Here is a 15,755-nt window from a genome sequence, read left to right as displayed (position 1 = left end):
TTCTCATATAACGAAACTCAGAAAGTCAACATGTATATTAGATCGGAATTTGAAAATTGAGTGATAACAAATAATAACAATTAGCGTTAAAATTTCTAAATTTAACATGACCAATATATAATGAATATTTAAAACATTTGTTTTTAAATATACAAACATTAAATCTTTCGTTTTTTTAAGCATAAATATAGTATTTATAGACATACAAAAGCTAGAGAGGAAAATTCCTGTGGCTATCTAAACCATAACTGCTGTTGTATTTTTAAACGAAATGCCTTGTGATATTTTTTTGTTTTTTATAACTTTTTTATCAGGCTTACTCGGAAAATATGAAACTAATGTTATCAAAAAAATATGAAACTAATGCTATCAACAAAGGTTCTTTAACCAACTCAAAGAAACCTCTTTTCTTGAGAAGTAAAAAAATCTGAGCTAAGTTTACAACTTTTTTAGTTCTCATAAAACAATATGCGAAGACGTTTTTAGTATGAAAAGGCTTATAAAAAGTTATAACCTTGATGTCAAAATTGAACGTTTTATTTTTGTTTTTTATTACGTTTTTAATGGTATTAATTAAGCTACCAGATAATACTTCTGGAAGTCCGGACTTAGTTAGCAATGAAAAAAAAGAGTTAAAATGTTTTCCGGTTTTTTTTTATGAAACGGTGAAAAATTAGTAAAGCAAGCATCATACACCGCTTATTTCCTGTAAAACTCATCGTCTCCAACTGTTCAAGCTTAAAGTTTTTTTTTCTTTAATGTAAAGTTTAAGTGTCGAGATTAACACTCCCACGGCCTTTGGAAAAATATTCTAATTTAACTTTTCTTATTTTTCTAACAAAAGATATATGCTGATTAGTTTTCTATTTACTACTTCACCCCTGACTTTCCTAAATAAAAAAAAAGCTATGAAAGAAAAGCCTTGGCGTCTAAAAAGAAACTCTTTAAAGTTATTATTTTATATAGTTATAAACATTAAAGTTACAACTTGAATTGTAACTAACAATTAAATGGCTCCTTTATTTACTTCCATATTTTATCCAAATAAAAAGGACTTTGTTTTGTTTAATTCAAAACTGAAAGAAAATTTTGAAATAAAAGTGTTTCAATGTTTAAGCAACTACAAATCTATTTAGATTATACATTTAATTAATGCGAGTATTAACAAATTCAAAGCATTAGTTAAAGTTAAAAGTTATGAGAGGAGAAAATAATTACCATAAAGTGAGCAATGTTTACTTACATTATTTGTGCCTGGCACATAAACGATTAAGAAATATGATATGTATAAATTGTTCTATTGTTGATGCTGTTTTCAAATGTTAGGTAATTACACAAAATGCATATCGTGTTACAAAATACAAAAATATAAAAGTTCATAAAAAGTGATGTAAATACAACTTTTTATAAGATGTAATTAGTATATAAATGTATATGGTGTCATGAAGATTAGTAAATTATAGAAGAATCCTTGACCATTATTTTAGTACCTTAAATACTTCTAATCAATTGAAATATGATATATGTGACGTATTATGAAGGAGCCCAGTCTCCGATATACTGTATATAAAGCAAACTATTTTTGAATCATGTTAGGTGGTTTCATTTTTTATTTAAATTGCAATTTCTGGTTATAATACCTTGGTACCTTGTAGAAATGTAATATTTTTGTTAGTTTAGTTCCCATATTTGTCATTATTGTATTTCAATAAATCTTTAAGGATTGAGTAATTTATTACAGAACACGTCACATATTTGAGCAGTAGTTTTATAAACTAATGTTTAAAAATTACAGGGCAACTTTCTTAACAACTCTTTCAGTGAGTATCATGTAGTATTAGTAAAAGCATTTCTTCCCATGATGTGAAGTTATGACAACATTAAGAAACAGTAACATCTTTTTGTTATATTTTTTACATATGTCTAAAATTTAAATATTATGGTAATAGTTTAAAAAGCAAACATAAATAACTATGCAGTTTTCATATAAGGTAATATTTTTTCAAATAATAGCTTTTTCCTAAATTACAAACATTTCCAATAGCCTTAATTTACTCAAATAAACGCAGAAAAATGAACACTCAATACATACGTTTATTTTGTATTAGTTTTTTTTTTTTTTTTTTAGATTACCGATAAATTGAAGGATTTAAAACTTGTTGCCTTTTATGCTGTACACAACGTAAGTAAAAATCTCTAATTTTCTAGTGCGCAGAATTTAGCAAAGTATAAATTCCTTACGTATCTTCTCTGCCGAAAAGAAACATGCTAAAACGAAAGTTGCTTCCGGACCTTACACATTCTTGAAACATTACTGACATTCTTCGACGCGTGATCGGTAAAAAGCCGATTGAAAAAGAGAGGATTTATCTTTTGCGTCACAAATTTGTAGTTAATAAATAATGACGATAGAAAATAAACAAAATCTGAAGATGTTTTTGTAAATTTAACATAAGGGCGGGAGAAGATGTTATAATAGTCTTTAACTATGCTGTATTTATTACGTTAAAAAAAAAATTTCTATAGTTAACATCTTAAAAATACAATTTAAATGTATAAAAGTAAAAGTAAGACTTACAACTTTATCGTAAGTTTGAGTAAGAAGTTTTTTATGGTGAGTTCGTCGATAAAATTTTAGAGAGTTTTTAGTTAAGTTATCAAATTTATGTTTTCTCACAAACGTTGATAAACTTCTAGCCGCACTTAAAACATTGATTAGTTTCACAATAAAAGCAGTTACGGCATAATTTTTTGCAGATATTTAAACAGATTGTTCATTCTACCGCCTAATTACTCCTTAATATCATTGAATAAAATTGAAGCTGGCGTGATAATGATCATCTCTTTTAATGCAGTTTTTAAATGGAATTGGTAGGCGGAATTATTTTAAATAAATTTTTTATTCATTAGTGAATGAATGAAAAGTCAAAAAACTTTTCTCTCTTTTTAAACATAAAAGTAATAAATCTCTTGTAAATGTTGATAAAATTTCCATAATCCAAATAGCAAATATTTTGAGAAATAAGAAAATGAAAATATTAAAATAATCTGTCTGTTAATAAGATTTTTTTTTGTCATTTTCAAATTTTTGGTCTAAATTTTTGTTTTTAATAATTTTATCTGCATTGTTAACATAGATTGTGTGCATTAGAGGATATTTTAATTTGCGCACATTAATAATACTCTACTACTAAAAACTTAATTCTTTACTCATCTCAACCTAAATACATTAGAACTTTTTAGAGGACATGTTTGATACTTCAAATTATAATAAACGGAGATATTACATCATTGCCACGACGTTTGCAATTGTTCTGAGTATTAAAACAAGCGAGCTTCCCGATATAACCTCTGCAGAAGAGCACTTTGAAGTCGGGCAATCATGCGGTGCAGCAGGTATGACTATTGTTGGTTGTATTCATTTGTAGTCTTTTTCTTATCGTTATATGTAAACAGGTTTTTTATCATCTTTCTCATGGAGTCAATAACAAAAACTTAAAAACTTAAGAGGCTTTTGTGACATCTTTAAACACTTTTTTTTGTATATACATAAACAAGGAATTATTTATGCATGTATGTATGTATGTATGTATGTATGTATGTATGTATGTATGTATGTATGTATGTATGTATGTATGTATGTATGTATGTATGTATGTATGTATGTATGTATGTATGTATGTATGTATGTATGTATGTATGTATGTATGTATGTATGTATGTATGTATGTATGTATGTATGTATGTATGTATGTATGTATGTATGTATGTATGTATGTATATGTTTGTTTATTTGTATAAGGATACACACTTGATACACCAATACCTGAAGTCAAAATAACTAAAAGCAGAAGTCGTACAAGACGTGCCGCAACAAACGATGAGTTTAAATCTTGGCCTCTAGGACGAATACCATTCACTATCACAGATGACTTTTCAAGTATGGTCTTAAAATATAAAATTAATCTAAAACAAATCAAATAGAACTTGTATATATATATATATATATATATATATATATATATATATATATATATATATATATATATATATATATATATATATATATATATATATATATATATATATATATATATATTTATATGTATTAAATCTACAGTAGTCAAGTAGTCATAGTTTTAATTGGTGTAATATATTCAATTTAGGTTCAGTCAAGCGTCTTATTAGGGAAGCAATGAATCATTGGGAAAACGAAACCTGTGTAAAGTTTGTAGATCGAACTCACGAATATGATTATGTTCATTTGTATAAAGGAAATGGGTAAATTAATTAAAGCACTTATTATTCAATCTTACAGTATAAATTCTGAATAAATAATCATGGATGGAGATTTTTTTTACAATTTTTCTAAATACCAATTTTATTTATATCTATAGTTGTTGCAGTTACGTTGGCCGACGTGGTGGTAAACAATACTTGTCTCTTGGCACGGGATGTATTCGTTTTGGTATAATAACTCACGAATTGGGTCATGTAATTGGATTTTGGCACGAACAAAACCGTCCGGATCGCTCAATATACATTGATGTTCTATATGAGAATATGGAAAATTCCAAATATTTTAACTTTGATCCAAGAAACCTTAATGAAGTGAAAACATTTGATCAGGTAAACAAATTTTACAATACATATATAAAAGGTAAACATAATAATAAGCGCTCTCTACTGTAAGTAATTGAGTTGCTAATTAAACTTAGAAAAACTCGTAGCAGACAATGCTTAAAGTGAGTGGATATGTGTAAACAAAACAAAGGTTCTTTCATGTAGAATAACATAAATCATGTTTGTTCCATAATTAAAAAATACAACCAAAAAGTGTAAGACAAGCTTTTTGTCGTTGAAAAGCCTGATAGTTATAAGATATTTTCAACTTTCTCAAAAGATTTAAGTTAATAATTCTTAAGGTATACAAACTAGTTTAAAGATCTACAGCTTATTGAGATTTTATTGAAATCGATAGAAAAGAAAAAAACGCACGATTAAAATAATTTTAAAATTTGAAAGTTTTGAAGCAAATGTAAAAAACTAAACAAAAATGGAAGAAAACAATTGCATGTGCCCAAAAAATCTTCTGTCGCGCCCTACGCGTTAAACAAAAATAAATTTAGTTATCCTCTACGGGTCGGGGACTGAAATGAATTTAAAAAACAATTTTTTTGAGCATCAAAAAGTTCAGCGATTAACTTTACTTCAACTACTTTTTTTTATGACGTTTTAATTAAAAGTATGATTGAAATATAAAAATAAATTTAAAAAGATAATAATAAAACAATTATGGAAGTAAAAAAATATGCAACCTTACAACTTTAGAGCCTTGGATATCATATTCAAACTTACAGAGAATTTTTTTTGTAAAGTTGCGTACGGAATCTTACGGAAGTTTTCCACCAAAATCGTATTTATAATATTGAAGTTTACAGTTTATTGCCACCACTTTGTTTCATTATTGTTTGACTTTCAAACGAAATTGAGTTTTTCAAATGGCATTTTTAAACTGTAATTTAGGAAATTAAATGTATTTTTCCATTCAACTCTTTGTAGATGACAAATCTATCTAAAAATATTGTGTGCATTACATTTAAATCAAATTTTGTGACTTATCTAAAAAGCGATAAGAGCCATTTTTCCAAAACACTGAAAGATTGAAAAACAAATTTTAACCTATATGAACTGGCATAGTCAAATGATTATATATATAATATTAATACAACAAAGTATTGATTTAGATAAAATATATCAATACAACAAAATATTGGTTTAGATAAAATATAGTATAGGGATCTATTATCAACAGATATATATTGACAAAATAACAAAAAATTTACAGAAAGAAAAAATATATGAATTGTTCTTAAAAACCTCAGCTCAATTATGAGGCGTAAACACGATAGGTTTGTCAATTTGAACTTGTTTTACTTATGATCAGTCAGTTTGGAGTTCCTGATACAATTCTTCAAACGTAGGTAGAGCGGGGCTAGTTGAGCATAAGGGCAAGTTGGGCAACTAAAATATCTCAAAAACTACGTATCAAATGACAAAACATCTAATGGATGAAAGATAGGTATATATAATGGTAATACAATTCGCATCAAGTAGTTGTTAGACCGCGGTTAAGTGAGATGCACGGGCACTTTTTCGATTTTGGACCAAAAAAGAAAAAAAAAATTTTTTTGGCTATTTTTCTCTTAGATTCTTAAAAAAACATTTATTTGGCATTACTTAAGTGTTAATATTTTACCCATTTATTTGTCTTTCGATTATACTTAGCCATTTTTCCCTAAGTATTATAGCTCTTTTTATGACCTAACTTTTGTGTCACCTAGTCTAGTCGGGGTAATTTAAGCAGGTTTGAAAAAAGTTAATAAAATTAATTAATAAAAAGGCATTATGGGATAGGGAGAAACAAATTTCACTGGGTAAACATTTTAAGGTCCATAAGCACTTTTAAAATAATCATTATTATATACTCTTAACAATTTAAAATAATATCTGAAACCCTTTTTTTTAAAAAAGATATGTAAATGTGATTTAAAGCTATAAAACTTTTGCTTCTTTTAAAAATATTTTTACTTAAATATTACTTAGTCAATAAAATATAAGTCCAAAGTTCAGAAATAAAAATCTTAACTTACTAACTTTATTTTTAACTTACCCTACACAGCTGCTCAACTTACTCCCCGCTGGGGCAGCGGTTGAGCAGCTCGGTAAACTTTAGGGAATATTTTCTCAAACAAATCTAAAAACGATTTTTTTTTTCGTAAGTAATTTTTAGCAGATAAAGTTTTCTTTCTAATAGTAAAAATATTATGTAAATCTAACGCACCGTTCAACAGATCCATTAGATTTAGTAAAAGTTTCTCAACCAGCCCCGCCCTACCCTAATTTATGATCAAGTTGTTTCCATAAATATTCAATAGAGAGTTTAGATCAGGATATTACGCAGGCTGTTTGCGTTGGAGTGATTTTATTTGTATCAAACCGTGGTTTAACAAGTTTTGATATATGTTTGAGATAATTGTCTTTTTGGTAGGTCCACCGTAGAAGGATATTTTCATCTACAAAAGGTATCATTTGATTCTCCAAAACTAATTTGTAAATGTATTTGTTGAATCCTGAAAAGCACTTTTAAATCATCACATACCTAATAGTTTTATGATCAGTATGAGTAGTACTTTTCTTCGGTTATCCGCCTAAATGCTCACTGTTAACAAAATTCTTTTGTTTTTTTATTACTAATTAAGAACTTAGAACTGCTTTTGACATTTTATAATTTTTTTATGAAAGAATTTGTGTAGTTCAAGCATTATAATCATCAATGACTTTTTATCGAATTGTGTCTTCTCTCTTACAATTAAACAATGTTAAGATAAAGCTTTTCTTTATTTGAAAATCTTACTCTTTACACTGTTTCTCAAAAAATAGGGGTGAGAGCTAAGGTTAGTTTTAGTCTAACTAAATTTAGTCGGCTAACTTTTTTGTCTAACTAAATTTAGTCGACTAACTTTTTAGTCTAACTAAATTTAGTCGACTAACTTTTTTGTCTAACTAAATTTAGTCGACTAACTTTTTAGTCTAACTAAATTTAGTCGACTAACTTTTTAGTCTAACTAAATTTAGTCGACTAACTTTTTAGTCTAACTAAATTTAGTCGGCTAACTTTTTTGTCTAACTAAATTTAGTCGACTAACTTTTTAGTCTAACTAAATTTAGTCGACTAACTTTTTAGTCTAACTAAATTTAGTCGACTAACTTTTTAGTCTAACTAAATTTAGTCGACTAACTTTTTTGTCTAACTAAATTTAGTCGACTAACTTTTTAGTCTAACTAAATTTAGTCGACTAACTTTTTAGTCTAACTAAATTTAGTCGACTAACTTTTTAGTCTAACTAAATTTAGTCGACTAACTTTTTAGTCTAACTAAATTTAGTCGACTAACTTTTTAGTCTAACTAAATTTAGTCGACTAACTTTTTAGTCTAACTAAATTTAGTCGACTAACTTTTTAGTCTAACTAAATTTAGTCGACTAACTTTTTAGTCTAACTAAATTTAGTCGACTAACTTTTTAGTCTAACTAAATTTAGTCGACTAACTTTTTAGTCTAACTAAATTTAGTCGACTAACTTTTTAGTCTAACTAAATTTAGTCGACTAACTTTTTAGTCTAACTAAATTTAGTCGACTAATTTTTTAGTCTAACTAAATTTAGTCGACTAAAGTTAGTTAGACTAAAAAATTAGTCGAGTAATTTTAGTTAGACTAAAATGTTAGTCGACTAAATTTAGTAAGACTAAAAAGTTAGTCGGTTACCGTAAAGTTAACTGTAACTAAAGTTAACTTTAGTTACTGTTTTTTTAGTTAAGTTAGTTACAATTTTTAGTTTTGGTCACAACATTAAAAAAAATTTATGCAAGTGAAAACAAAAGAAAGTGTTCCACATTTATTAGCAAATCGTAATAAAGTTAAAATCGTTTTATAATGATCTTAAACGTTTTTGCTTCCTAGAAAGACATTTTATCTTAGAGTTACCTTAGTTTTGGCAGACAGTTTATATATCCCGCATGAATTCTTTTATTAGGAAAATGAGGTAGGAATCTGAATACATTTACGTTTTTATACGTATTCAGATTCCTAGAACAGTCATTTAAGAGTATTGAAAATATTGATATCTATAAATCTATTCTTAAAGTTCACTCCATTATTCCAACCTAAATTGTTACTGTTAACTTTTTAATTAATTGTAACAATTAATGTTACAAATGATATAACTGTAAAACGATCAAATTCGAGATGTAAACAAGTTTATGTTGTTACATAATGTTTCTGAATTTGATTATATGAATTATGTGAATTTGATTCAATTTCCCTTAAGTGTTAGTTCCGGTTTCTGTTTATTAAAAGTCTACGAAAATGGCATTAGAAAAAAAAATCTTTTTACAAAGCCGATTATTATGAAGTTTTTTCTACCAGTATCAACTCGTCAGCTAAGAATTATTTTGTTTCATCTCCGATTTCAAACGTTGAAAGTTCTTGATTTTTTTCAAAAAGTAAAACTTAGTTAAAGTCTTAATATTAATTTTTAAAGAAATAGTAACTTATCCTTTAAATTATTTATATTTAAAGAATTTATTTAGAAAAAATTTTTAAAAATAAAATGTATTTTAAAATTATTCTAAACATGAAGAACTTGTCAGAATAACTTCTGGTTCACTTATCCGGGAATTACGATGAAACTGGTTTCTATGGTGATCAAGACAAAGCGACCTTGGTGTGCCAAAAAAGTGGCTGTGTGTTTTGAAACTCACTGATAACAATGAAAAAATTTAATAGTGCTAATAGACACTTTACACCATGTTTGAAGGACGTGTATAGTGGTATCGCTAAGTCGTAAAAATATAATAATCTTGATTTGTATATTTGCTCATTTATCTCATTCTACAACTAATGGATACAGGTGTCTATTGCCATGTTAAACAATCTGGAAAGTAGTTCCTTGCAAGAATTACAAAAACAAAAAATGTAAAAACTTAGATAAATAATTTTTTCCTCTGTAACTCAAAGAAGTTTATGATAGTAGCAAATGTTTTAAATGCTTGCATACCTCTGGTTTTCAATAAAAACAGTATTACTCAACAGGCACTATCTATCTTAGAAACGTTTAATCTACCTATGTCTTCAACCCCATTTCCAAAAACACAGCTTTTAACATCATCTTTATTATCAAGCACTATATGAGAGTATAACAAAGAAATGAAAAAAGAGATGAAAAGTTTTTCCAAGAGAAAAGTTAGTCTTGTAAAAACTCTAGGTAATCTAATATTCAAAAGTTTACAGGCCAAAGTATCACAGAACTTTGTGCTATTGATTATCTTGAAAAGAGAGAAAAAACAAGGCAAATTAAAGATGAGTTGCGAATTTTTTGTTGTTAATAATAAAAATTTCAATTCTATCTTTTATTTCTGTATTTTATGTAAAATTAACTTTTAGATTGTTATGCAAACTGTTGAAGTAGTTGTTTGTATTTTATTTGGATCAGTTCTAACAGAGTCTCTGCCAAAAGCAATTAAGATTTTCTGTTGGTTTCCATATTTAAAAAAAGTTAATATATAATTATTTATATTTTATTCTGTTTTTTATGTTATCTGACCACATTTAGCTGATTGCATTTTATTAGTGAATAACTATTTGGAATGAACTTAGTTTTGAAACATTTTTATAAAAACAAAATATTGATACAGATTGGTATTGATTGATACTGATAAAAAATTTCTTAACTGGTCCAACCTAACAATATAAAGTTATAAAAAGTGCATAATTTCATAACTTAGTTATTAATGCATTAATGTTGTAGCAAAGTAATACCACTTTTGCATTTATATAAAAATGTGTTTTAAGAAGGTCAAACCTTGTAAAATGAGTTGAAAATATCAAATGAAATTTTTAGAAAAGGTTATGATGTTGATAAAATAAAGGAGTAAGGATTCAATCCAAACTTATCTTTAATGTTTAATAAAAAAAATGTCAGAATTGTGAACTAAAAACAAAATTTTAGTGTTCATACATTACAATCAAAAAATAATTCTGAGCTTGTGTATATTCTTTTATGCATATCGATATTTTAATATAAATTGTTTTAGCAATATTTTTATCTTTGCTGAATACATTTTCTTTAAGATAATTTATTAGCTAAAAAGAAAAATCAACATTCACAGATTTAATTCAACTGAGAGGATTGGAAAAAATTTACATTGAATTAGCTGAAACAAAAATAGTCCCTCCCCCCCAAAAAAAAAAAATTTATTTATTTTTTTATTTTATAAGCAGAAATGAAAGATTCATGCCAAGAAAAAGGGTTTTCCTAGCTGATTTTTCCACAAGACTCAGGAGTTTTTAAAGTCACAATTTTTTTAAAAAAGAAAAAAATTGCAATAACATAACATTCCTTTTTTTAGAGAAAACTGATTTTCTTGATATAGATTGACTTTAATATTTATAATACCTACAGATCTAATGTAACAAATAAGCAAAACAGAAAATGTGAAGTGCTTTTTCTCAACTTGCCTTATTTTTCTACTATCAAAAATAATTTTCTAGATTCTTGAAATGTTTACACACTTGAGTGGTACAATTTAAATCATTTGGTGCTACAAGTTGTATAAATTCTGTTCCTACTTGATTGTCCCACTATAACTAATTATTTTTTTGTATATCTATTAAAAATGAAAATTTCTAACATTTCTTAACAAGCCATAGTACTATCAAAGTTTTATTGTTATTTCAATTAGGTATATGACTTTCACTCGATAATGCACTATGGAAACAACTTTTTTACTAAGAATGGTGGGAAAACAATTTCAAGAAAAGTTCCAGGAAAATCTGAAACAAATGAAATTGGGATGTCTTATTACAAATATGAAGGGCCTGTTTTAAGTCCTCAAGATGTTTTGGAAACAAATCTCTTGTACAGATGTACTAAAATAACAGGTAGACCTCTATCAATCTTTTATTTACATAAAGTCAAATGTAATTAAGCAACATACATACATACACACAAACACACATACATACATACATACATACATACATACATACATACATACATACATACATACATACATACATACATACATACATACATACATACATACATACATACATACATATATTGTGGGAAATGGTTTCAATCTTTTAATGCTATTCTTTAGAGTGTGGTGGAACAATTTTTGCCAATAGCGGTACTATTGAATCTACTAATATTAACAAATATCATCAAGAAACAAAAGATTGTGTATGGATTATAACAACAACAATAAAAGAAAAGTATAATGAAATGCATTCCTCACTTACGCTAATTTTCAATAAATTTCATGTTGGAAAACCCAGTAATGATGAAACAGGGCATTGTGAAGATGACTATGTTGAAGTAAGAGAGGGGAAAGGTTTCTTGTCTCCTTTTATTGTTAGGTATTGTGGAAAAAGAAAGCCTGCTCCTATTACAACTGTTGCTGGAAGTCTTTATATACGTTTTCATATATCAGGGAAAAATAGGAAGAATCCAACTGACACTTTGGGTGGTTTTAATGTGAGCTTTAAAACTGATGGTAAGTTTGATTTTAGTTTTTATTTTCTAAATGCTCTTAAGCCTTCACTTTATGTTATCCACTGCTGAATGTTAAGGTTTTCTTTTTGATGACACTGATGAAATGTTTTAAAGTCAGCAAGTCAGCTTTTTTAGTGAAGATCATTTCTAGAGATTCACATTCACATCTTTTTTTCACTAGAATCTGTGAAAGATTGTTGCTTAAAATGAAGAAAATTAGTTGTCATTTTATGTTTTGAATAATATAAAATGTTCTTATTTAAAATAGAAGAAAAAAAAAAGTCTACTAAAACTCTAATATTCATCACTTTCTTTATACCGTCAATTTTGTTACTTCAAGCATAATAGGTTGGAGATACATTTGTGAACCAGCGTTAAAAGAACTATGTTTTGTCTACATATATGTATATAATGATAGTTATACAAATTTCTAGGCATTTCATATTTCAAACAGCCGTCTCTCCTCCCCCCTCCCTTCTTCCTTATATTTAGACTGAATTTGCTTTGTGTCAGTATAAAAATTACTCAAGTGTATAATTGATAATGAAGCCATAAACGTTTACTAAGAACTTCTAAGGTTAGATGAAAACAAATCTGTTAAAAATTGTCTTTTCAATTACATATTATCATATTAGCTTGATTCCAATCAAAAGCCACTGGATTCTTCTAAGCTTGTCTTGAGTGGCATTTGGACTGAATTTAAAAATTTATTAGTACATGGCACAATGAATGATAGTCTCCATTTTGATATCTTAGTTGTTAGGTTTTCCTGCTTTGTTCTGAGATTTTTACATATATATTTTATGTTTTTTTTTAGCATGTTCGCAACTGATAAAAGCTTTTCCAGCAATAATACAATCACCACAGTTTCCTTTTGGTTATCAGATAAATACTGACTGTGTGTGGAGTGTTGAAGCTCAGCGTGGTATGAAGATTGAAGTTGAGTTTCGGTTTTTTTCCCTTCGAGAACTTGATAGTGAAGAAGGATGTTTAGATTATGTTGAGATTCACCAGGATCATGGAATTGCAGAAAGATTTGTTGGAAGGTTTTGTGGTTCAAATAATCCCGGAAAATTAATAATTAACTCAGAGAGAGTAAAAATACATTTTCATGCATCTAATGCAAATCATCAAGGCTGGTTTATGGGTTTTGAAGCTGAAGTTGATCAATATGGTATAAAGAAGTTTATTTATTTTTTGTGATGAAGTAAAGATGTGTTATTGACTTTGTAGATAAGAAATTCAGTAAATAAACTAAGCTCATATTCCGTTGCTAACTTAATTTAAACTCCTCCCATAAGCATTTACTATATACTTTGGTTTTATAATGTTATTATCTTATTTTTAGACATTGATGAGTGTCTATTAGGGTTACATGAATGTACCCAGGATTGTTTAAACTACCCTGGTGGTTATTTTTGCGGTTGTTATCATGGTTATGATACAGTTTATCATAGAGATTCAAGAAAAGCACAATGTGTAGGTAAAACAGTTTAACTTGTAATAAGTTATTAATGAAGAAATAACTTTTTACATCTTAGTTATAGCTTTTAAAACACGACTTAGCAAAGATTAAAAACTAATAGTAGATACCACATTTAGTAGTGTTATATTTTTTCTATATTTCACAGATAAACTTTGTTAGAAAATAAACCTACCCATTTTACAGCCTAAACTGAATTTTTCATTAAGCAACATTATAGATTATTATGATATTTTTAGTATTTTTTAGCAAATAATTTGATTAATTTTTTTATCTTTAGATAGGGATGAGTGTAGTGTAAATAATGGTGGTTGCTCTCATCAATGTATAAACACTGATGGAAGTTTTGTTTGCGGATGTCCGAAAGGATTTACAATCAGTGCTAACAAAAGTACATGTCAGGGTAAGCTTAAATTTCTTTCTTTTTTGACATTCTTTGTGATAAAACAAAAAATGAGAGTTTTTGTAACTTATAACAAAAATACTGAATTACTATTCAATAAATATATTATATCGAAGTTGATATTTTTAATACAAGGTTTATGAAATTGTTTTAACTAAAATATCAAATAAAGTTATGATAATATAGTTATAAAAATGTATATTTGTAATTATAGTGATATAATTTTATAAAAAATATTACTAATAATAGAAATATTTAAAATACTGCTATTAATGTAACTATTAATATGATTAAAATACTACTATTAATGTAACTATATCATTAATACCAGTTTTAAACATATTCAAATATATGTTTATTTTCTTACTTTAGTAAAGTATTTTTAGACTATATGTTTTCAGATGTCAATGAATGTGATATGTTTAACAAACCATGCTCTCAGATCTGCAAAAATACCATTGGCTCATATGAATGTTATTGCTATGAGGGTTACATTTTACAGAGTAATAATAAAACTTGTGGAGGTATATTTACTTACATAGTTTAAAAAAGAATTAATTTTTCTTCTAATTTAAAATGTGAACATTATGCTAACAGAGGGATGAATTTGATATAAATATTGATGCATATAGATATAAAACAGTTTTTTGAGAGGGATGTTAGGAAAGAAAGTTACATAATGCAAATGGTATCTGGGAAAAAAAAAACAGTTCAAAAAAAGCTTTGTTTTTTTTGTACAGTACTTTCAGGCTGTCAAGGTTCTTTTATATCATCAGCTGGCAAAATTGCATCTCCCCAGATACCATCTACCTACATGCTTCCAGTAATTTGTGTATGGTTGGTTCAAGGTGCAGCTCATGCGCAGTTGACCTTTGATGTTACAGTTTCCCTGGAGGAAAATAACGATTGTCGCAGCTATATAACCTTTTATAACAATGAAGTGGAACGACAACGAAATATATATGCCAAAAAAGTTTGCATGCAATCTGATCTACCCGAAGCCTTTGTCATGAAAACAAGTTCTACAGTAATTGAATATGTAGGACAGGTAATGTTAAAAAGGTTATCCAAATAAGTTTTAAATTACGTTTAATTTTTTCAGATATTCTATTTAAAATAGTTTAATCTTTAGTTTCCGTTTCGACCGTCGTTTAAATTAGAATACCACAGCATATTAAAGAGTGAAAAGGAATGCCTTCATACATACAATGTTACAAATGGTCGAATACATTCACCTGGTTTTCCTTATCAGTACTCAGACGAACAGGATTGTTTATGGAACATTTACTCACCACATCGGACAATCTTCAAAATTATTTTTTTGCAATTTAATTTAGAGTCCCATGAAAGGTGTGAATTTGATTACTTAGATGTAGAACAAATTTATTATGAAGTGTCGGCAGTCAAGAAAATAGGTAGATTCTGTGGAGACAGAATTCCAGAGACCTTTTATATTAATGGAAATATTAGTTTCGTTCGCATCAGTTTCCATTCAGACTCTACTAATAATTCTAAAGGTTTCAAACTGCTATTCAAAGAAATCGGTAATGTTAGTTGATATAAGACGCTAGGTAAGCAAATTGAAGAATTTTAATTTGGAAAGATTGAAGGGCGTATGTATGTATAAATTCCTCTCTTGTTAATAACTTTTTAATCATTATTAGAGTTTTAAGTAAACACTTATTGTAATTATTTATTGGTTAAAATAATATATTCTAAGAAAGCGTATTTATCTTGTTATTGCCTTAAAA

General features: G+C 27.3%; 1 protein-coding gene across 8 annotated transcripts; it reads left to right on the top strand.

The window, feature by feature from the left end:
* The first annotated feature begins 1,206 nt into the window (after positions 1–1,206).
* LOC149878413 (bone morphogenetic protein 1 homolog) lies at positions 1,207–15,732 on the top strand. Of its 8 annotated transcripts, none has more exons than XM_090072578.1 (14): positions 1,207–1,224; positions 2,129–2,182; positions 3,244–3,396; positions 3,803–3,940; positions 4,167–4,281; positions 4,398–4,629; positions 11,304–11,502; positions 11,724–12,119; positions 12,936–13,292; positions 13,467–13,601; positions 13,882–14,004; positions 14,406–14,528; positions 14,745–15,052; positions 15,137–15,732. In XM_090072578.1, exons 3-14 carry the CDS (start codon positions 3,249–3,251, stop codon positions 15,560–15,562), a joined length of 2,700 nt encoding a protein of 899 aa, XP_089928704.1. In that variant the 5' UTR covers positions 1,207–1,224; positions 2,129–2,182; positions 3,244–3,248; the 3' UTR covers positions 15,563–15,732. The 8 variants fall into 8 exon arrangements, 6 of the variants coding, with proteins under 6 accessions (XP_089928704.1, XP_089928699.1, XP_089928702.1 ...); XM_090072573.1 differs by lacking the exon at positions 1,207–1,224 and adding an exon at positions 1,595–1,659 and having other exon boundaries at positions 2,129–2,871; XM_090072576.1 differs by lacking the exon at positions 1,207–1,224 and adding an exon at positions 1,600–1,659.
* The last annotated feature ends 23 nt before the right edge of the window (positions 15,733–15,755 follow it).

Source organism: Hydra viridissima, unplaced genomic scaffold, assembly GCF_058129835.1.
Source record: "Hydra viridissima isolate aposymbiotic clone 2 unplaced genomic scaffold, HvirCarnegie_v1 scaffold_15, whole genome shotgun sequence".
NCBI lineage: Eukaryota > Metazoa > Cnidaria > Hydrozoa > Anthoathecata > Hydridae > Hydra > Hydra viridissima.
Note: the sequence above shows the minus strand (reverse complement) of the source record. Positions and strands in the feature narration are given on the sequence as shown.

Excerpts from the sequence above, each read along its gene's own strand:
- LOC149878413 (XM_090072573.1), top strand. The coding sequence starts at position 2,850 with ATGCAGTTTTTAAATGGAATTG. Across the intron at positions 11,503-11,723 it reads CAGATGTACTAAAATAACAG|AGTGTGGTGGAACAATTTTT; the intron begins GTAGACCTCTAT and ends GCTATTCTTTAG. Across the intron at positions 12,120-12,935 it reads TGTGAGCTTTAAAACTGATG|CATGTTCGCAACTGATAAAA; the intron begins GTAAGTTTGATT and ends GTTTTTTTTTAG.